Consider the following 23,309-nt stretch of genomic DNA (forward strand, 5'->3'; position numbering starts at 1 on the left):
GAGGGAGGGAGGGAGGGAGGAAGGAAGGAAGGAAGGAAGGAAGGAAGGAAGGAAGGAAGGAAGGAAGGAAGGAAGGAAGAAAGAAACAAACTGATTATTAGGGCAGAGGAGAGGGCTCCATGGAGTGTCACTTATGCAAGCAAGAGGTCTTAAATTCAGATCTCTGGAATTCACATATAAAAGCCAAACATGACACCATGCCCCTGCAATCTGGCACTCAAGAGGCAAGGACAAACAAATCCCTGGAGCTCGCTAACTGGCCACCCTACATGAAACATAAGCCCCAGGGTCACTGAGAGATCCTAACTCAAAACAGTAAGGTGGAGAGTGCTGGAGGAAGACAGCCAGTGTCAATTTATGAACTCCACATACACATGCACAGCAAATGTACACATAAAAAATTAGTTATCTTACAATGGATTGTATAATATTACACATATATTATATAATATATACAGATAATGCTCCAATAATTACCAAGCTCTTTGTAAAATAAAATAAAATAAAATAAAATAAAATAAAATAAAATAAAATAATTGGAGGGAAAAGTCAGAAGGGACACCAGTAGAGGGCAACTGGCAGGTTTCAACTGAATTCCTGAATTCTCTATTTGAACAGAATTGATGTTTTACTTATATTCTTTGTCAAGAGTATTTATATGTGGATTTTTATTTTCTGCACAAGGGATTTTTGGATGCAACTTTACTTTATGTCAAAATATTGAGATGCCAAAATAATTTGGTATTGTCAGGGTTATTTTGCCTATGCAGTCTTAGTTTCTTCACTCTCTCTTCTGAAGTTTACAAATCCAGAAGCCTAGTATGTCCTGGTGAAAATGAATTAGGTAGAAATAAAGCAAATCAACGTAGGAAAAAAAGTAAGAAGCTGTAAAACTGAAATGCATATATGATTACCATTGACATGAATCTAAGGAAATCCTTAATTTTATTTATTGATTACACTTACTGACTAGAAGTACCAAGAATTTCCAAAATGTCAATCAAAACTATATTTTATTACAACGTTGCTATGTTTGATTTTACCACAGTTGATATAGTGTGATTTTGTTATATTGAAACACATAACACATAATATTTATTGGAATATGTTATAGAACTTGCACTACTATTTTAAGTTTTATATTTGGGCCTTAAAAGATAATGTTTATTACATATTTTTGTGAACTAAACATAAGACACAATTTGATTAATGTAATCCTTCCAGAAATTCAATAAGAAAAGCATACAGAACAGTACAATATGAATAGTGCAAGTCATGTTGTAGTAAATTACTGGTCAGATTATCCTGAGCCCCTAAGCTCTGGGCCTTGTCCCATAGTACTTGACTCTAGCACCTGAGCAACAGAACAGAGAAATTGCCAGTAACTACCCTCTTCTGTATAATGCCTTAATCCTGTAGACTCTTCCATGGCAAAAAGTATGTGCATATAAAACTTGTGCCAAATATAATCTGTAAAAATGATGGTTGACTTTATAATTAAACCTCAAATCTTAAACACTTCTATACTGGAAAATAATATTCTTGTACCAACACATTCTTTTCCTGGGAGATTAAGATGGATACCATTGTAAGGCCTTCAATGACATGATTTGTTATTTTAGAACTATTTTTAAACTTTTCTTCCCTAATTTGGCTTATTTTACACCTATATTAATACAGTTTTAAAAAAATTCCTCCCTCTCTCCTCTTTCACATTACCCATTTATCTGATTTTATCAATCAGCAAAGAATATGTCCCTTACTTGACTTACAGTTCAGCTCAGTGCTACCTATCAATGAATGATCACATCAGCTTTTATCTTATTTCCTCATTGACTGCCTCGTCAGCAAGGTATTGATTTTTTTTTTTCTTTTAAGATTCTGCTTACAGCACATGAGGGTTCGCTTGGCTGTACTCCCAGATGTCTTTAAAAACGTTAATAGTGAACTTCCTTGTTAGATGTCTTCATTCACTTTTTAATAAGCCTGCTTGCCACCTGTAATAGTGCTGCCCCTTATGTAAAACCATATTTATCAGAGAGATAGCAAGCTATGAAAGAAATGAAAAAAAATCCAATACTTGAGGTGAATATGAGAATTCAAAAAAGGTACCAATAAAATTTACATGTTAATGCAATTATTATACACAAACAAAACATCTCAAAGGCTATGTCATGACAATAATCAATCCAGTCCATCCACATCTCTTTTTAGTCCATAAATATATCACTACAAACAACAAAGAAAGACAAAAGCTCTGTATGCTCCTTTTTATGTGACAGGCTACTACTCTACAAAATAAAAGTATTGGGCCATATTGATTAGTGAAAGTTAATGTGCACTTGAGCTCCTATTAGAAGCATGATCATATGACATGTTGAACTTATAGAAAAAAATACCTAATTCTGAAAGAGTTTGAAAGAAAGAAAAAGAGAGACACTGAATGATTGTCCAGGTTAGTTCCATAAACCAATTGTCCTAGTGCACATACGCATGAACAGCTCAACTTCCAAATTCCCAAACTTGAAATGTGCTGCAAGTGTTCATTTTCCTTTCAAATGCTGATAAGTAAAATTGCTACACAGGAAAGATCCACATGTTGACCCAGCACAGATCTCAGCAAGCTCTCCTTCTTAAATGTTGATGAAAATCATCTTGATATAATAAAGATACAGAAATCATACAAGAATGTCACATTTGAATAAAAAATATTTTAAGAGGATTTTGAAGCCCCTGTAGTTGAGAATAAGCTGAAATATGTACTACATACTCATTTTTAAATTCATGTGTCTTCACTTTTAAAATTAATAGCAATAACAACTTTTAAAATAATATCAACATCATCCAGTATAAACGTTTTTCTGATGATCACAAGAAAGTAGTTACCCTATATGAAGTACTCAATGATTTCCTTGTCTTCACAATCTTTTCTTGTATTTCCACTATTCTTTAGGTTCTGGTCGTAAGAAAGAAGAATATCTCATACCTTCCTTCAGAGCTACCAAGCACAGATTCCAAACACAAATGTTAATGGTACAAACCTGTCTGCAATTGAAGAGTCAGAGTGGAAAGTTAGAGCAAGTTTAGGAATGTTGCTCAGGTATGAGAATCCCACAAACTGTTACTGTCCCTTACTGTTTATGTTTATACCTCATTATATTTAGACTCATTATATTTAGAATGCAAGTGTTTGTGCTTTGGAGCTAAATATTTTGCTAAAACCTTTCTCCACAGGTTTCCATTCATAGAACTCTAAAATTGGCAACATAAGGAGAACAGTCAACTTCAAAAGAGACAAGTGACTAGAAGGCAGAGGTTAGCCAAAGGAGGGAAGTAGAGAAAAGTCAGATGTCAGATGGATGATTATTATCTTGTAGCCAAATTTAAAATATGCTTTAGAACAGTTTGAAAGGTGATATCCTACATGGCTAGGAAATATGTTTCTTGAAGCTGTGGATTATTAAACAAACAGACAAACAAACAAACACCCTCAGTGCCATGAGGCTGGGATGTAAACCTCCCTCACTAAGGATGATATCNTCCAGATACACCCATTTGCCCAAAAATTTCATAAATTCATTGTTTTTAATAGCNGAGTAGTACTNCATTGTGTAAATGTACCACATTTTCTGTATCCATTCCTCTNTTGAGGGACATCTGGGTTCTTTCCAGCTTCTGGCTATTATAAATAAGGCTGCTATGAACATAGTGGAGCATGTGTCCTTATTACCCATTGGAAGATCTTCTGGGTATATGCCCAGAAGAGGTATTGCTGGGTCCTCCGGTAGTACCTGGTAAATGATGAAGGTTATTATGCATTGAAAGAGCGGATTTGATCAGTGACCTCAGCAAAAATATATAAATAAATACATAAATAAATAAAACCTAAACCAAGAGAAGAAAAAAATGAAATCTCACGTAGGAGAGAAAATGCAAAGGCCCAGTAAAAAACATGAGGTGATATTTGCAAAAACTTATCTGAAAAAGAACTCAAGGTCAATTATAGAAATAATTTGTTACTCACAAGCACAAAAATAAATAATTCAAGAAAAATAAAAATGGCTCAGATATTCCATTAACAGGATATGAATGCAAATAAGCATAGAGGGTGATACTTTCAGCAGATGACATTCAATACAAATCAAAACTGCAGTTAATCATTACTATGTATCAAATAGAAAGACAATGTTTTATGCTCTTAATTCTATGAATGTCTAGGAGCAATAACTCACATGCTTCTCTAAAAACTACAAAAAGATCAAAATCACATATTCATATGTGTGAAAATTGTAAAGGAGTTTTAATCCAACATCATGGCTTCTCTGACAAGGAATCCCATTCAAAGATTTTCTAGGTCTACTTGTTCTAGCTGAAATGACACATCTTTAATCCCTATGGCCAGGATATAGACAAGCCCTGACTACAGATATTCAATCCCACAAAATGTAGGTAAAGCAATGTTAGTTTGTAAAAAGAACCAGCCACGTTTGAAAGTGACATCTGTTTGAGGGGCACACAAAGTGAAGAATCAGAGAGTTTTGACAGAATACGTCAGACATATGATATGCCCAACTCTTAAAGAGAATACCACAGGAAGGAGAGGCTACATATGAGCAGCACAAGAAGAAAAGTGTGTGTGTGTGTGTGTGTGTGTGTGTGTGTGTGTGTGTGTGTGTGCTTCTATGTCAGTTTTAGCAGGACTATTTTATAAAGGCAGAGGGCAGAGATAACAAGGTAGGCACGGGTGAAAACAGATGGGTCAAAGATTGAAAAGGAGACAGAATCTTAGAACGTATTGGCAAAGTTAATATGACAAGAAGAAGAGCAATTACTTGAGAAGCTGGGAGAAGCCTGTTTAGGTAAGTCAGCTTGCAGGGGAGCTTGAGACATAACAGCTGAGTTGAACCAGCCACCTAGAGTTTAGAAAGAACTACAAAGGCTGAGCTTATTCAGCAATAAGCTTCCAAGATGACAATTAACATCTGACAAAAGTTATTTTTAAAGAATATGAATATTACTAGACATTTTTCTTTACATTATAAACCTCCTTAATAGCAGTTATATTTTCTTTCCTGAGAAAAAATGTAAAATTTCATAGAACCAATCATTCATTCAATATTATAAAATTTAAAGTTTAAAGTAGTTCTTTCTGTACTTTAAGGCATAATGATAACTGGCTATTTCAGTGAAATCAGGATCAATCATTCATTTCAACATCATGAAAGATAATAGAGACTACTGATACACTCAAGAGTGTCATTTTCAGGGTTTATTTTGTGTTCCTATTCATATGTGTTTACCTATTTTAACACTCTAACCTTTCTAAGCTCAAAGTTACTACATCCAATTTAAAACAGTAAAAGTAAAAGAGACCTAAGCAAATCACACAGTTCATAAGCTCCAATAGTGAATAGAGCACTGGAGTTTAGGGATTTTTTTTTTTTTTTTTTTTTTTTTTTGTCACTCAACAAGTGGCTCCAGTATACTTTCCTCTGAAAAGGAAGAGAATACATCATGTCACATAACAGACATGCAAGAGAGGCATCTCTAAATGCCTCTACCCTCTTGTAGTTTAAGTCAGGTTTGCACAGTGATGGAGCTGATACTTCTGAACCATTTTAGAAGAGAATAGAGATGACCTAAAAGTGAAAAGCTACATATGCAAGCAAAATAATGTTAATGCCCCAAAGTTTAGAATTGTGGTACACATATATTTGAACAAACTGAATGAAACATATATTTTATGTATTTTCTTCAATCATTCTTCACTCATCTTTGAGGGAAGACTCAGTAAGAGGTGCTTGGTATATATTAAGGGATAGCAAATATCAGATGAATTCAAAACTTAACAATAGGGACAGTACAGTTCATTAACCCCTTTAAAAGGCGACACTGTGAAAGTGTTTTCAATATATAGTGAAAATCAGGCAGAATAAAAATAATTCCTACAAGTGCTATAGAGCATCCCACAAGTTATCCTTGCCAGTCCAATGATGTGAGAAATGATTTAATTGTTTCTAACCAAAGAAACATGACACAATTAGAAGCTGGCATATTACAATCAAGGATGGTAAGTTGGAAACTGTGTTCAAATAATGATGTTAGGATGGCTTCAGAGACAGCATATTAAGATAAATAACATGATGAGAAGTATAAGCCAGGTACAGAATAAAGCAATGTTAAGTTCTTTGTCTGAAACATGGTAGTAAATAACTTAAAGGAAAGTCTTGAAACAAAAAAAGTTTTACCCAAAGGAAAATGTGAGGTTAATTTATATTTTCAATGGGAAATAATTCAAAAAAGTAGCTTTTATTTATATTAATAGAAATTTATATGGACTGTCCAAGTGTGCCTTGTTTGTTTAGAGTGGGGAGAGATCAAGTGAATCTACATTAACCTCATGAGCCTGATAAAGAGAGAAACTCTTTTGTACTGTATGGTTGCATCACTTGACAATTAAAAAAAAAAAATCTTATGACCAATAGGAAAGAGTAGACTAGAAGACGGTATATCCTGAAAGCAGAGAGAATTCTGGGAGAACCATTGGCCCAGAACCATGGGGGTCAGAAGCAGAGGTAACCAGGCATATGACAGGACTTTGGTTTGAATAAATGGGGTATTAAATTATGTTCTCATAGGGGATAAGCCAAAGATTATGGTCTGGGTGGTTGTGCACCAAAACATTGCTTTTAAAACAAAAATCCAAGGCATTTGATTTTGCCGATGAAGACACAGGAGCCAGTGCTGGGGTGAAAATCTGCTAGCTCGGAGCGGCAGACTTTCCTCTTTGCCATGTCACAGAAAGGAAAAATCATTTCTCTTTCTCCATGTTGTCTTAAATACCAATCACCTCAAAGATCTTCCCTTCTGTTTTCCCATTCCCTGATAGCTTAGTTACTTGTTCCGGCTCTTGCCCTAGGGTTGAATTTATTTAGTTCTTTAATTAAAGGTGTGAGCAAGAGCTGAGCCACAGCAGAGTAATTATTTACAATAAACAGAAAGCTCTTGGAAAAAATATATGTAGTATGTCTGAACCAGAACACAACAAGGGTTTTTCAGTTCATCATGTTTAGTTCACAATGTGATTGAAGACCCTGCAACCTGTAGACATTAATGATCTTTGCTGCAGTAATGTATGGCATGTGGACTGGGTACTTGGTATTTTTAGTCCTTTCTTCTGTTGTAACCTATTAACTCACCAACATGTATGTGATCACCTTCCACTTTGGTTGGGAGGTTTTGGGTGAAAATTTCTATCTCCTTAGGGCTTATGGCACTGTTTGGATAGTTAACCTGATCTTGATTTAACTTTGGTATGAGGTATCAGTCTAGAAAATCATCTATTTCATCTAGAATTTCCAGTTTTGTAGAGTATAGAATTTTGTAGTAGGCTCTGAAGAATTTTTGAATTTATTCAGGTTCTGTTATTATGTCTCCTTTGCATTTCTGATTTTGTTAATTTGGATACTGTCTCTGTGCCCCTTAGTTCCTTTGGCTAAAGCTATATCTTCTTGTTTTTTTTTAAAGAAGCAGCTCCTGGTTTTGTTGATTCTCTGTATCCTTATCTTTGTTTTTTTTTAACAGTTGATTTCAACCCTGATTTTGATATTAGCTGCATGACAAAGTAATAGTAATAAAAAACCACAAGGTATTGGTACAGAGACAGGCAGATAGATCAGTGGAATAGAGTTGAAGACCCAGAAATAAACCCACACACCTATGGTCACTTGATCTTTGACAAAGAACCCAAAACCATACAGTTAAAAAAAAAAATAAAGTATTCTTAACAGATAATGCTTGTTCAACTGATGGTCAGCATGTAGAAGAACGATAATTGATCCATTCTTATCTCCTTGTACAAAGTTCAAGGCAAAGTGTATCAAGGACCTCTACATAAAACCAGACACACAGAATCTAATAGAAGAGAAAGTGTGGGAATGAGCCTCGAACTCATTGGCACAGGGGAAATTTTTCTGATCAGAACACCAATGGCTCAGGTTCTGAGATCAATAATTGATAAATGGGACCTCATAAAATTTCTGTAAGGCAAAAGACACTGTTGGACACTGTAGGACAAATTGGCAACCTACAGATTAGGAAACAATCTTAATTAACCCTCTATCCAACAGAGGACTAATATTCAAAATATATAAACAGCTTAAGAGATCAACCTCCAAAAACACAAGTAGCCCAATTAAAACTGGGGTACAGAGCTAAACAGAATTCACAACAAAAGACTCTCAAATGGCTTTGAATCACTTAAAGAAATGTTTAAAGTCCTTAGCCATCAGAGAAATGCAAATCAAAACAACCTGGAGATTCCATCTCATACCAATCAGAATGGCTAAGATCAAAAACTCAAGTGACAGCACATGCTGGCAAGGATGTGGAAGAAGAGGTACACTCCTCCACTGCTGGTGGAGTAGCAAACTGATACAATCACCCTTGCAATCAATGTGGTGAAATCAATCAATCAGAAAATTGGAAATAACTCTACCTGCAGACCCAGCTATACCACTTTTAGGCATATACCCAAAAAATTCCTAACTGTACCACAAAGACCTGTGCTCTACCATGTTTGTAGCAGCCTGATTTGTTATAGCCAGAAACTGGAAACATCCCAGATGTCCCTCAATAAAACAATGGATACAGAAAGTGTGGTTCATTTAGACATGGAATATTATTCAACTATTAAATATGAGGACATCAAGAGTTTTACAGGCAAATGAAAGAGACTAGAAAATATTATCCTGTGTGTGATGACTGAGACCCAAAAGGATATGCATGGTATGTACTTATTGATAAACTGATATTAGGGGGAAAGTACAGAATACCTAGGATACAACTACAGACTGTAAGAAGTGTAACAAGCAGAAATGCTCAAGTGAGGAGTCTTCAACCCACTTAGAAGGTGGAAGGAAATAATCACGGGAGAAGGAGGGATAGAGGGACCTGTGTGGGAGAAACAAAGTGGAGGGAAAAGGAGAACAGGGTCAGATGTGAGGGAACGGGATGGATTTCCACCTCCAGCACTCTCCAGAAATGTGAAGTACGTCGACCCTCTAGAGAGTACCAAAGACCCAGGAGTTGAAACACTCTCAGGACTCATTGGTGACCTTGGGCAAAATGCCTAACATTGGGGAAAAGGAACTCAAAGAGTCCACCTCTAGTAGATAGACAGGGCCTCAAGGGAAAGGACAAGGTTACAAACACACAGTTAAAATTCCCAACAGAATTGTTCCTGTCACAATGTTCGGAGCTGAGACAGAAGGAAGGATCATCCAGAGACTGCCTCACCTGGGGAATCCATCCTATATACAGTCACCAAACCCAGACACTATTGCATATGCCAGAAAGATTTTGCTGACAAGACCCNAAAAAAAAAATAAAGTATTCTTAACAGATAATGCTTGTTCAACTGATGGTCAGCATGTAGAAGAACGATAATTGATCCATTCTTATCTCCTTGTACAAAGTTCAAGGCAAAGTGTATCAAGGACCTCTACATAAAACCAGACACACAGAATCTAATAGAAGAGAAAGTGTGGGAATGAGCCTCGAACTCATTGGCACAGGGGAAATTTTTCTGATCAGAACACCAATGGCTCAGGTTCTGAGATCAATAATTGATAAATGGGACCTCATAAAATTTCTGTAAGGCAAAAGACACTGTTGGACACTGTAGGACAAATTGGCAACCTACAGATTAGGAAACAATCTTAATTAACCCTCTATCCAACAGAGGACTAATATTCAAAATATATAAACAGCTTAAGAGATCAACCTCCAAAAACACAAGTAGCCCAATTAAAACTGGGGTACAGAGCTAAACAGAATTCACAACAAAAGACTCTCAAATGGCTTTGAATCACTTAAAGAAATGTTTAAAGTCCTTAGCCATCAGAGAAATGCAAATCAAAACAACCTGGAGATTCCATCTCATACCAATCAGAATGGCTAAGATCAAAAACTCAAGTGACAGCACATGCTGGCAAGGATGTGGAAGAAGAGGTACACTCCTCCACTGCTGGTGGAGTAGCAAACTGATACAATCACCCTTGCAATCAATGTGGTGAAATCAATCAATCAGAAAATTGGAAATAACTCTACCTGCAGACCCAGCTATACCACTTTTAGGCATATACCCAAAAAATTCCTAACTGTACCACAAAGACCTGTGCTCTACCATGTTTGTAGCAGCCTGATTTGTTATAGCCAGAAACTGGAAACATCCCAGATGTCCCTCAATAAAACAATGGATACAGAAAGTGTGGTTCATTTAGACATGGAATATTATTCAACTATTAAATATGAGGACATCAAGAGTTTTACAGGCAAATGAAAGAGACTAGAAAATATTATCCTGTGTGTGATGACTGAGACCCAAAAGGATATGCATGGTATGTACTTATTGATAAACTGATATTAGGGGGAAAGTACAGAATACCTAGGATACAACTACAGACTGTAAGAAGTGTAACAAGCAGAAATGCTCAAGTGAGGAGTCTTCAACCCACTTAGAAGGTGGAAGGAAATAATCACGGGAGAAGGAGGGATAGAGGGACCTGTGTGGGAGAAACAAAGTGGAGGGAAAAGGAGAACAGGGTCAGATGTGAGGGAACGGGATGGATTTCCACCTCCAGCACTCTCCAGAAATGTGAAGTACGTCGACCCTCTAGAGAGTACCAAAGACCCAGGAGTTGAAACACTCTCAGGACTCATTGGTGACCTTGGGCAAAATGCCTAACATTGGGGAAAAGGAACTCAAAGAGTCCACCTCTAGTAGATAGACAGGGCCTCAAGGGAAAGGACAAGGTTACAAACACACAGTTAAAATTCCCAACAGAATTGTTCCTGTCACAATGTTCGGAGCTGAGACAGAAGGAAGGATCATCCAGAGACTGCCTCACCTGGGGAATCCATCCTATATACAGTCACCAAACCCAGACACTATTGCATATGCCAGAAAGATTTTGCTGACAAGACCCTGATATAGAAGATCATATGCCCCAGTACAGAAGAATGCCAGGGCCAGGAAACAGGAGTGGGTGGGTTAGGGAGCGGGGCAGGGGGAGGGTATAGGGGGGTTTGGGGATAGCATTTGAAATGTAAATGAAGAAAATACCTAAAAAAAAAAAAAAAAAGAATTGTTCCTATCTAAAACAACTACATGGACAAAAATGGAAAAGGGACTGAATGAAGAGAGGTCCAGTGACTGGATCGACTTGGGATCGATCTCATGGGGGTGGCACCAAGGCCTGACACTACTATGCTATGACGTACTTACAGACAAGACCCTGGCATGGCTGTCCTCAGAGTGCCCTTACTAGCAGCTGACTGAGACAAAAGTAGATACTTGTAGCAAACTGAAGTTGGGAACCCCTATGGTTGAATTAGGGGAAATGGAGTGACCCTATAAGAAAAATAGCAGTCTCAACTAACCCTGACCCCAGGGAGCTCCCAGAGACAGAGTCACCAACCAGGAGCATACACAGGCTCATCCAAGGTTCCTGGCACAGATGTAGCAGAGGTCTACCTGATCTGGCCTCAGTGGGAGAAGATATGCTTAATCCTTGAGAGCCTTGAGGTCCCAGGGAAGTGAGAAGCCTGATGGGAGGCACAGGGAAGGAGTAATGGGATGAGGAGAGACTGTGGGAGTGGGCACAGAAATGAGGAATGTAAATAAATAAAATAACTTAAATTAAGAAAGAAAGAAGTAAACCCAGTTGTAAAACAAACTAACAAATTTTCTTACCTCATACACATAGGTACTGAATGGTAGTCATAACTCTTGCTATTCAAGTCACAAGTACTTGTTTTAAAATACACAGAGAGAGAGAGAGAGAGAGAGAGAGAGAGAGAGGGAAATATGATGGGGGAGAGAGAATTATATTGTTTCTATACATTCTACCCATACACATATTTACACTGTGTATATGTTATATAAACAAACCCTATTTACCCAAACGCATGATTTTTAAAAAGGTACATAGTGATTTAGCCACATTAAAAAACTTGACTCACAACTTGTTTCATCTACAAAACAGCAAAAGAAATATATTGGTGAGGGAAAATTCTTTGAAACTTTTCCAGAACAATATAATACCTGACATAAAAATTAAAGTATTTCCATTTTTATTCATCTGTTTTCAGTCACCATCTAGCAAGCCTCACTATAGTAGACACTTCTGCCAAATACTGCAACATGGGGGATAGTCAGCCGGCTTTAAGGTTATTGCTTTTCTCTATATTGAAGAAATCTGAGATATATACTTGAATTTGAAAGTCAGGTCAGAGGACAGGAAGAAGTTTTGGGAATAGAAGTATTTATAGAAAAAAAATAATTTAGTAAAGATTTTTCGAATTGCCTAAATTTTAATTTTTTCAGAGTAAAACTTCTTTTAAGCACAGTTCTAACCCAGTTTAAAAGGAGGTTTGAGTATTTTATGAAAAACTATAATTCACTATTTTCTCCTGTCTTTAAATAAAATTATGAAGACTGTTCAATAGAACCATCATCAGACAAAAAGTGAGTAATGACTTTCTCATCTGCTCTATAATGCATTTAGTCCTGACCTTATGAAATTGAGACTTATTTTTCACTTGTCATGTTTAAATGTGTCTCTGGATTCATAATGTAAGAGTGGGCAAAATCTGTTATATGAAAGGATTTTTTTTTCAAGGAAATTTCCCTATGCTTATAGAAAATTTTTGAGGGTTCATAAAATGCCACATTGAAAGGTTGCGTATATATAAAGAAACATTTCTTCAATGCTTCAGTGTTACAGCATAAGATAAACCAAGGAAAATTTTGTTTGTTGGAGTATATGAATATCTTGCAGAGTAAATAAGGTGATTTCATTGTCCATCCAGAAGAGGACAAAGTGCATGTGTAGCACAAGCCAATAAGCTGTAGATATCATAACCAACAAGTCAAGGCTTGAACATGATTTTAGGAAACACAGAATCTCAGTGAGGGATTCCTCACAGTGGGAGATTCCTGTCCTGTTCAATACTCTTTCTTCATAGCTTCATCATTCTAGAAAGTTTTTCTATCCTAGGAGAGAGCTTCTCTGACTCATTTAACTCTGTGCCTTTCTGGAATTATATTGAATTGAGGCCAATTTTATTGATAATGGTCCTTACATTCATGATAAGTACTAGGTTTGCAACTTACCCCATGCTCATTATACTGTTCTTGTCCATGTGGATTGTGTCTGTGACATTATTTAGAACTGGCCACTGTCAAATGATGGCAATGAGAAATAGCATGACTTGTTTTTTGTAACATTCTCAGATTGCTATGGCATGCACCCAAACTTCGTTCCTCCTACTCTGCCTTTTCCATTGTTCATAGCACAATGGCAGGTTTCTAATTATTCAAATAACATTTATTTATATGGCATTCTAATTATTCAAATAACATTTATTTATATGGCATTTACTCATTCCTATCTTTTGTTCTGAGAGTATCAGTCTCATGTTCTTGTAAACCATAACAGCTTGAGGACAATGCATATAACACTGGTTAAAACAATGTAACTTATAAAGCTGAAATCATAAAAGAAAATATGAATCATTTTACTAATAAATTTTAATAATAAGTTCTAATTTCCTTCTAATTCAGTGAGATGTGTTTTACTCATGAATGCTTCCCAGACAACCAGATATGAAATATTATGCAATGCCTTCAGAGACTAGCAGCACCCTCCTAAGCCACTGACATTTGACAACTTGTCAATAATGATGTTAAAGCATATGCTTTACAGCTATCCTCTGATTTTGAGCATAGCAAAGATCACAATGGGTGAATAAGTAATCAGGTTTTTGAAGGATTCTATTCTTAGACTAATAAGCAACATTTGAGTGTGTTTATATGGATACTAATACCTCTAATTTCATAGAAAGTATGTGTAGTACACGTACTCCCAAATCAATACAACAACTCATCCTTTATGGAAAAAAGTCAATACAAAATGTCGAATTTTCTGGTACACAAATAGAATTGCTGATTGATAGCACTATAATATTTACGTGGCAAAACAATTTATTTGAATTATATAATATGTTGTATTTCTCTTCCTGCTTTTTTTTTTTTTTCAGATACAGAAGCTATGTTTAAAAGTTTAAGATTCATTTAGATTGTTGATGTTCCCCAGTTTCTAGCCAGAGACCAACATGTCACCTTATCATCTCTCTTTCTTTGTGACTCACCTGATCCCAAACCACTCACTCCCAGTCACTCTGCTGCCAGAACACATGGTTCAGAGCCTCACATAGGCTACCTGCTCTGTATTCAACACTTACCTTCTTTTAGGGTTTTCAAAGCCTCCAGCTGTTTGCTAAAGACTGACCACTCTTACCTACCACCTTCCCTTGTGACCTGCCCTTTCTCTGTTTGCTCTGAATAAGTGACCCTTTAATAACCACACATGACCTGAAGGCTCAGAGACTTCCTGCTGCCTAAAAAGGAAGACAGACCAAAGTGTAGATGCTCAGTCCTTCTTAGAAGGGCAAGCAAAATACTCACGGGAGGAAATAGAGAGACAAAGTGTGGAACAGTGACTGAAGAAAAGGCCATCCAGAGACTGCCCAACCTGGGGATCCATCCTATATACAGTCAACAAATGCAGACGCTATTGCAGATTCCAAAAAGTGATTGCTGACAGGACCTTGATATAGCTGTCTCCTGAGAGGCTCTGCAGAGCCTGACAAATACAGAGGCAGATGCTCATAGCCAGTTGTTGGAGTGAGCACGGGATCCCCAATGGAGGAGTTAGACAAAGGACTGAAGGAGCTGAAGGGGTTTGCAACAGCTGAGGAAGAACAACAATAAAAACCAACCAGACGCCCCCAGAGCTCCCAGGGACTGAGCCACCAACCAGCCTTGGAGGGAACTATGACTCCAGCTGCACATGAAGGCTCAATGCCCCAGTGTAGGGGAATGCCAGGATGGTGAGCTGGGAAAGACGTGAGGAGCACAGATGATTGGTATCTGAATAGAGGTTAACAACCACCTATCAGATGGCTGTTGTAGATTAGTACAAATGGTTATTTTAAATTATTAACTAACCAGGGAACGAGCATAACTTTATGGCAAAGCTATTTTTAAATGTATTTTAAGTCTTTGTCATTATTCCAGGAGCTTGGGACCAGTAGAAAAATGTGTTACAAGAATATCTTAAAAAGGCTAACTACAATTATCAAGTCTGCATCATCCTAGAGATATAGGGATGCTTCAAATACTATATCAATAACTGCAAGCCACCACTTAAGAAGATTCAAGAACAGAAATAACACAATTATCTCATTGGATGAACAAAACACCTTTAACAAAATTGAGCATTTCTTCAGGTTAAAAATCCTAGAGAATGTTGAAATAGAGTATCTATGTATGATAATAACAAAAACAACATATACCAAGTCCACAAATAACATGTTGATAAACAGAGAAGAGGACTAAGAGCTTCCACTAAAATTTGGAATTAAAAAAAGGTTGGTGACTTTCTTCATTCCTGTTCAGCATAGTACTTGAAGTCTTAGCTAGATAAATTATATGAGTGAAGGAGATAAAGAGATACAAATATGAAATGAGAAAGTCAAAGTATAAGATTATATGCACAAAAGACTAAAGATTATACTAGTACTCTCCTATACCCAGTAAACACCAAATTTACCAAAGTAACAGGTTACAAATTAACACAGAAAAAAATGAAAAGCATTCCAAAAGCCAAAAATCTACAAAAGAAGAAAACAGGGAAACAGTTCTATTAATAACTGTTTGTGTGTGTGCGGGCGTGTGTGTGTGTGTGTGTGTGTGTGTGTGTGTGTGTGTGTGTGTGTGTNTCTAGTAAACCTTTAAAAAAGGAACAAGAAAGGTTTATTCACACAATTACATAATGGTGAAACTAGGGTGCTAAAAATTGGAAATTTAGGATGTGACAGCTCTAGCACCCAGTTTATTTGTGTGTGTGTGTGTGTGTGTGTGTGTGTGTGTGTGTGTGTGTGTGTTTGTGTCAACCTAACCAACTGATTTATACAATCACAACTTTATGATACTGAAAACTAAATAAATACATTGGCGAAAGAGATGTCAGAATATGAAAAACACTGCACACTCATGAATCTAATATAGTCAAAATAGCCAACTTACCAATATCTATCTGAAAACTGAATGCAATTCCCATCAAAATTCCAAAACTATTATTTAGAGAAATTGACAAAATAATCATATTCCACATGGAAATACAAAAGATCAAATATAGCCAAAATTACTTCAAATAATAGGAAAAAGTGTTATATTTACCACCACTATAGATTTCAAATTACACTATAGAATTACATAAACAATATCAGCATTGTAAGACATAAAAAAGTTCTTGCTGATCAATATAATAGAACTGAAGAAGCATTTGCCTACACTTTGTATCCACTCAATTTTTAACAAAGAACCCAAAATACATATTTTTAAACATACAACCTCTTCAACAAATTGTTCTGGTCAAACTGGAGACCTACATGAAGAAAAGTAGAACTAGATGTTTATGTCTTAGTGCGAACAAATCTCAACTCTCAATCACTCAATAATCTCAAAAAAAAAAGTTTTGATACATTTAGTCTAATAGAGAGTAAGTAGGAAATAAACTTAATATCATTGGCACAGGAAATACCTTTTGAAAAACATACATTAATGCATACATTAAGACTAACATTTAGTAAATCAAATTTCATGTAAAATTTTATCATGGTTATGGGGAAAGGACTGCTATGCCACTATGGAAATCAGTGTGGAGTTTCCTCAAAAGGTAAAAGTAGACGTACCATTTGTTCTAGTGCTGGTATGAATGAGACAAGCCCTCCATAGGCTTATGCATTTTAAAACTCAGTCTTTGTTTGCAGGACTGCTTAGGGAGGTTTAGGTAAAATAGCATTATCAAAAAATTATTTTACTGCTGTAAAGATTTGAAATTTCCTATCCTTTCCCACTTTCAGATTCATATCTTTCTTCTTACTTGTGGCTGAGATGTGATTAATCTTTGAAATTCTAGCTCCTGCTGCCCTGCTTACACATGTTTCCAAGCGTTCCCGCTTCGAAGTTGTCTTAACTTGTTGGAAGAGCTAGGTCCAGATAAACTCCCCCATAAGTTGCTTTTGTGCATTGTGTTTTATCACAGCAAGAAAATTAACATATACAGAAGTTGGTATGAGAAGTGGGATGTTATTGTGAAAAACCTGAACATCCTGGTTTTAGGGGAATTTGAAAGACTAGAAAAATGATTGAATTTTATAAGCAAACATTAATGGGCCATGCTAGTCAAAGCCATTCCTATGATACTTTGGCATAGAATCTGGTTTTGGTGGTGGTGGTGGTGGTGGTGGTGGTAGTGGTTTTTGGTTTTTTTTTTTTTCCTTTTTTGTTTGTTTCTTTGAACATTTCCTGAGAACATAACTAAGTTCAAGTTGAAACAAATAGAGTACATTCTTTGGAAAAGAAAATAAAATTGCAGTATACTATATAGTCTGTATGACAATTTCAAATGATTTATCTTCGACAAGTCTACAGTTTAAAAAATAAGAGATGGGGCAGAAAGAAATCCATAATATTTCCATTTAGACAGAAAAAGTATACCAAGAAATACAGAAGTAAGTATACCAGAAAAGTATACCAATAATACCAAGTTATTGTTTCAGCCAAGGCTTATGATAACACCATAGTTGCAATTGTTTACCAGGTTGTTGCATTTAAGGGGAAGCTACTTACTCTGAGTTGAAACTAAGGGAATATGCAGGGAAAGACCCCAGGTAGTTAAGCTTCTCATTCTAGAAAAACAGCCTATTAAGGTGTCAACTCTAGGAAAGCAATTGAGTACAACAACTTCTACAATATGATTCAAAGTTTTGAGTATCCATCACAACTGGAAACCATAAGAGACAACATCATCCACTTAATATTAACTTTAGTGGCATGGAAATTGAAAGAGTGAGGAGGTCTTGGGTCCTTCCTCCACAATTTCAGAGAGCTGCTGAAGCCAGAAACATGTTACAGGGAAGCACCTGTGAAGATTTGATAGGACTTTTATGGAAGCCAAAAAAGGGATACCTGTGTGAAAAAAGTAAAAATAATTTTAAAAAAAGAAAAAAAAAAAGACCCCAAGGTGCCGGAGGTGCTGCAGCCATGAGACATTTGCTAAGGATTCCTCCTGATCCATAATTTTCTCACTATTTTCCTATATCCCCTTTTGGAACATAAATGTATAATTTGTGGCATTGTAGGTTGAAAGTAAGGAATTTGCCTTTTGATTTTACAGAGGATCACATTAAAAGGTTGCCCAGAGACTCTGAAGAAGAGACATGGGTATTTAAAGAGGTTGAAAGCAGGAAAGATTGTTGGATATTTTAAAGTAGGAATAAATGCATTTTTTTCTGATAAGTCTTTGGGATCTAAACAGTTCAATGTAGTTTGAATAAGACATGATCTCTACAGCCTCATGTATTTTTTTTTGAATAATTTGTTTCCACTTGGTTATGTTTTCCATGAAACTTTAGCTGCCTAAGCAGAAAAAATTACATCATGGAAAGGTTTTGAGATTTTATAGACTTCTCCCACTTTCAGTTTTCTCTCTCGGCTTCTTTTCTGCCTGCGGCTGAAGTGTGATTTTTCAGACACCCCATTTTGCCGCCAGGCCTGCCTCTTCTACTGTGGCTACTTCTCACGTAGAACTGGTACACTCATATCCCTCTACAAGCTGTAAGACAATACAAAACTTAATAAGTTGCTTTTTACTGAGGTGTTTTATCACAGGAGCAAAATCCTAACCGATATATAACTCTTGGGCATATTTCCAAATGAATCTGTTTCATACTATAGAGACACCTGCTTGTCTATGTTCACAGATGTTCTATTGAAAATAGCCTGAAAACAGAGAGGGGGGACACACCTAAATATCCTTCTGCTGATGAATGAATAGTGAAAAGGTTGTATCTTTGCATAATGGTATATTTTTTCTGCTGTGTATAAAAACGAAATTCACAGGTAAATGGATGGAAGTGGAAACAATCATGCTGAGTGAGGAAATCCAGGACTATAGGGTTCACATAATCAAAAGCTATAGTTGTGAAGCACAGTAAAATTACACAAACTTTAGTGAACAGTATCACTTCATATTGCTACTGCTTTATAACATCCAGCAAAACCCTGTGCCTCTATCAAAGGAAGAGAGGCGAATGTGTGTGTGTGTGTGTGTGTGTGTGTGTGTGTGTGTGTGCCTTATCACTTAGGGAAGAAATTTATATGAACGGAATGATTCTCAGGGTAAGGAGGTCCAGGTTACTGGGAGCTATGCTGTCTTCTTTTACTTGCCTTTGAAGAGAGAGTATTTTTAACTAATGCTAACCATGTGGGTAATTTTGGTAGAAAGTATTTTACAATAAGAAGATATTTATAAAAAATGGGGAAATCAATTTGATGGGTAATATTTTGAATGACAGTAAGAATAAATCATAATTTACTCTTATTTGTGCCAAGCTGAAACTCCCTCGTCTAAGCTTCATTCCAGGATCTAGAGAGCCTGAGTATAGTGCAACTTGGATCTGACTATGGGGTGAACACAGTCCTCCATCTGGGTTTTATAAAAACTAATTAAAATGAAAATGTTTACAACAGAGGTATATGATGTATTGTGCATAATTTGCTAATAAGCTTTTAATATTTATAATATATACAAATAACCTTCAGTAAGAAAATGAATTAATGACTTCCTTATACATATTTATATATTGAAATATTAGGCAACAATAAGTCTCAAAATAACAAAAATATGTATTTTTATATCTTTCTATGTATGTATTTATGTTTGAGTGACTGAGCACACTTGTCATGGCATATGTATGGAAGTCAGAGGACCATTCTCTTAGGAAACTCATTTCCTATTTACCTCTTGCACCCTTGTAAGATTCAGGGATAGAACTTTGGTCACTAGGCCTGTAATGGAAGCACCTGTATACATTGCAACATCTCACCAGTCCTTGTTATTATACATGTTGAAATAGTTCTTTTCTCCTATGAACTTGGTCTAACTTTATACTAACTGATTCCTTACATTCTTAAAGCATAGACAACTTAACTGAAATTTCCTGATCACAGATTAAAAAAATTAATCACAGCACATGTATATTTTGGATTGAATATGCTCAATTTCATGATGAAATAAATGCATTGAAGATAAGATAGGAAGAATTAAGCATGTTGGTTTGTTTATAGCCAGCACATCTATTTTTATGGGGGATAATTAGTCAAGCCATATGTACAGTTGGATTACATAATATGTCAAAATAATATTATGTAAAGGTATTATATATAAACTGTAGAAATTACACTCTAGCCAGTAAGTCATTAAAATTTAATACTTTATCCTATTTGCCTTGATTAAAAACCTTGCTGAAGCCATCACAGCTAACTAGACAGTGAAATTGGTTTGTTGATCAAAGGCCCTAATAATAGGGGTATTATGAAGTATACAGGTGGAAGCTTTATGATTAACCTGACATACGATACTCTGATAATCTATAATGGTGGTGTGTTCTGAAGACATTTTTATGGAATTTTATTAACAAAATAGCTTAAGTTTTCTCATTTTACTCTTCAATGTAAGTGGAATTTCAGAACCTGATGACTTTAATTATCTTCCCAGTGAGAAAACTTTGGAAACGCACTTACATAATTCTGAATAGCTTGGAAGCCTTATATTCCATCTTTTCTAATTCATAAATAGTTTAAATTCTTTCTCATTTCTGAATGCCCAGTTGATGCATTTTCCAACAAAATGGAGAGAATTCGTATTTGATATATATTGATAAAAGAAGTTGGGCCTAGGAGCTGCTCTTTATCCCATCTTGGTCTTGACACTTTCAAAACGGGATACTTTTCAGTAACTAGCAACTAAAATATTCATTATCAATTTTTAAGGCACATAATTGCAAGTATTAACATTGCATAACAAACTATTGTTTCACAATCACTGTCATGTATTAAAATGAAAAAAATATTTTATTCCCTTTCTTCCACTTGCATTATGTTTTGACATACTCTATGATTTCTATAAACAGCTCATCCTTTGCATTTTCTTCCATCTTATCTTGTGTTTTGTGTAAAGAGTTCATCAACTGCATCTCCTTTCATTTTATTCTGTGCTTTTATTAGACAGCACACACACTTCATTTCCTTCTGTCTCAGCCTCTGTTTTCTGTAAACAGCTCATTTGAGCTTGTTGTGATTCTCAGAACAAAGGAACGAAACTTGTCTGTGTAAACCTATCTCTGAGTTTGGTTCTGTCTGTTCCTCTGTGTTCAGTCTAGACTAGGGCACCAGTGCACAGAGCTGAGTTCTTAGCTGTGAAGCACTCACCACAGTTGGCCTCATCCGAGGCATCAGCACAGTCCGGGTCCTCATCACAAACCCACAGCTTGGAGATACAATGCTTTGTAGTCTTACATTGGAAATAGTCAGGAGAACAGCTGTTTTCAGCTTAAGAAGAAAATATTTATTAATGTGGAATATTCAGCATGAAATGATATTTTATTTAATAAAAGTAATTAGGCAAGAGATAGTTCCATGAAATCACCCTTTTTCATTAATGGAGTACTAAGCACAGAAAAGATAAATTTTATATCCTTTAATGTGCACTCAATCCCTTCCCCAACTGTAAATAGAAAGGACACATATATTTGTGTTGTGATATGAATAAAACCAGAGTTTTCAAAAGAACTACATGGTGTTTGGAAAGTACTTATTATGATGCAGCGTTCAGTCTCTCAAGATCACTTTTCTAATATATTTTAAAGCTCATTTTATTTAGCTCATAAGTGAAAAGGAATGAACTCAGAAGACATTAAATGAAGGAGGAACTAAATGGCTGATAAATTTTAATAAAAGTCTTCAGGAATTGTGTAGAGTTTAGGCAGGAGTGGAAAAGTCTTGACTCAGACTGTAAACTACATCTCTGGATGCATTTCTGGAGCCACTGCGGGAGGGGTCAGTTGGCCTAACTCTATTCAGAACACAGCATCTTAATCAAATTGCTGGATCAGTGCACATTACTTTCTCATAAATGTTTTAGAGGACAAAATAAAACTTCAGCAGTACAGACGTATTCACTGCAGCTTTGTTGAAAACCTGAAATTTGACAGGTACTCTATTCTACAGGTCCCGTGTGTGTGTGTGTGTGTGTGTGTGTGTGTGTGTGTGTGTGTGTGTGTGTGTGTACATGAACACATGACTATCTGTATGCTCCTGAATGTAGAATAGGGTGTTTTGCCTTCTTTTAAATATATTTAACTTTTGGATGGAGATGGGAGCATAATGTTACAAGAATAATAGTCATTACTGTGTTAAGTAGACTTTTAGGATTACCATGTGAAACATCACTTATAACTAGTTTTATTTTTATACTACATAATTTCAGTAGGTATTTCATGGGAGAAAAATATTATAATTAAAAAGGAGCTGATTTTTCATAGGTCTTTAATGAATAAGCATAAAGTACCTACACTTAATATGGGGAAAATTTAATTCACGGGATAAATCACCCACAATCAACTGCATGTTTGTTGCTTTAGTGCTCTGCTTTATGGAGATATGGGTGAGCATATCCTGTCATGCCTGCCACAGTCTCTAGGTCTCTCTCAAAATAAAGATAACTATATCTTTAATTTTTCTCCCTCCTATATGTAGAACTTGTTAACTAATGCATTATAATTGATATCATTTAGTCATTTCATGTCCACAGTTTTTCTCTATTTTCTTGGGGTTTTTTTTTGTATGACTCTATAAAGATTAATTTTTGTTCTAGTATCAGGTAAACGTCAAAAGCCTAATCAGGCAAGGCAACTAAGTGACTTACGACAGTCCCTTTCATCTTCCTCATCACCACAATCATCTTGTCCATTACATCTGAGGTTTACTGGGATGCATTTCTTGTTCTTGGTACACTTGAACTGACCTGCCAGGCAGACATGTGTGTCTAAGACAAAGAGAACAGAATAACGTGACCTGAGATCCAATTCTGCATTTAAATCAGTGCAGTAATAAGAAATCAACAGACACACACCACACTACACCACACCACGCACACACACACACACACACACACACACACACACAGCCACACAGCCAAGTTAGGACATTAGTCACTTACCACAGTTAAGTTCGTCTGAGTTGTCTCCACAGTCATTCTCCCCATCACAGATGAAAGCAGGGAGAGCACAGAGTCCTGTTCCACACTGAAATCGGCCTGGCTGACACTTAAATTCAG

The 23,309-nt window shown here is 36.1% G+C and overlaps 1 protein-coding gene across 4 annotated transcripts in view; it reads right to left on the reverse strand.

Annotated features, from left to right (window-relative positions):
* The window catches only part of Lrp1b (LDL receptor related protein 1B), a 1,962,444-nt gene that overhangs the window by 164,460 nt on the left and 1,774,675 nt on the right, over positions 1-23,309 (reverse strand). For all 4 annotated transcript variants that reach the window (XM_021192210.2, XM_029535926.1, XM_029535925.1 and 1 more), the window contains exons 64-66: positions 23,193-23,309; positions 22,899-23,018; positions 21,404-21,523 (exon numbers count right to left, since the gene is read on the reverse strand). In XM_021192210.2, coding sequence (XP_021047869.1) covers positions 21,404-21,523; positions 22,899-23,018; positions 23,193-23,309 — 357 coding nt within the window. The remainder of the gene's footprint in view (positions 1-21,403; positions 21,524-22,898; positions 23,019-23,192) is intronic.

This window comes from Mus pahari, chromosome 3 (genome assembly GCF_900095145.1).
Source record: "Mus pahari chromosome 3, PAHARI_EIJ_v1.1, whole genome shotgun sequence".
Taxonomy (NCBI): domain Eukaryota; kingdom Metazoa; phylum Chordata; class Mammalia; order Rodentia; family Muridae; genus Mus; species Mus pahari.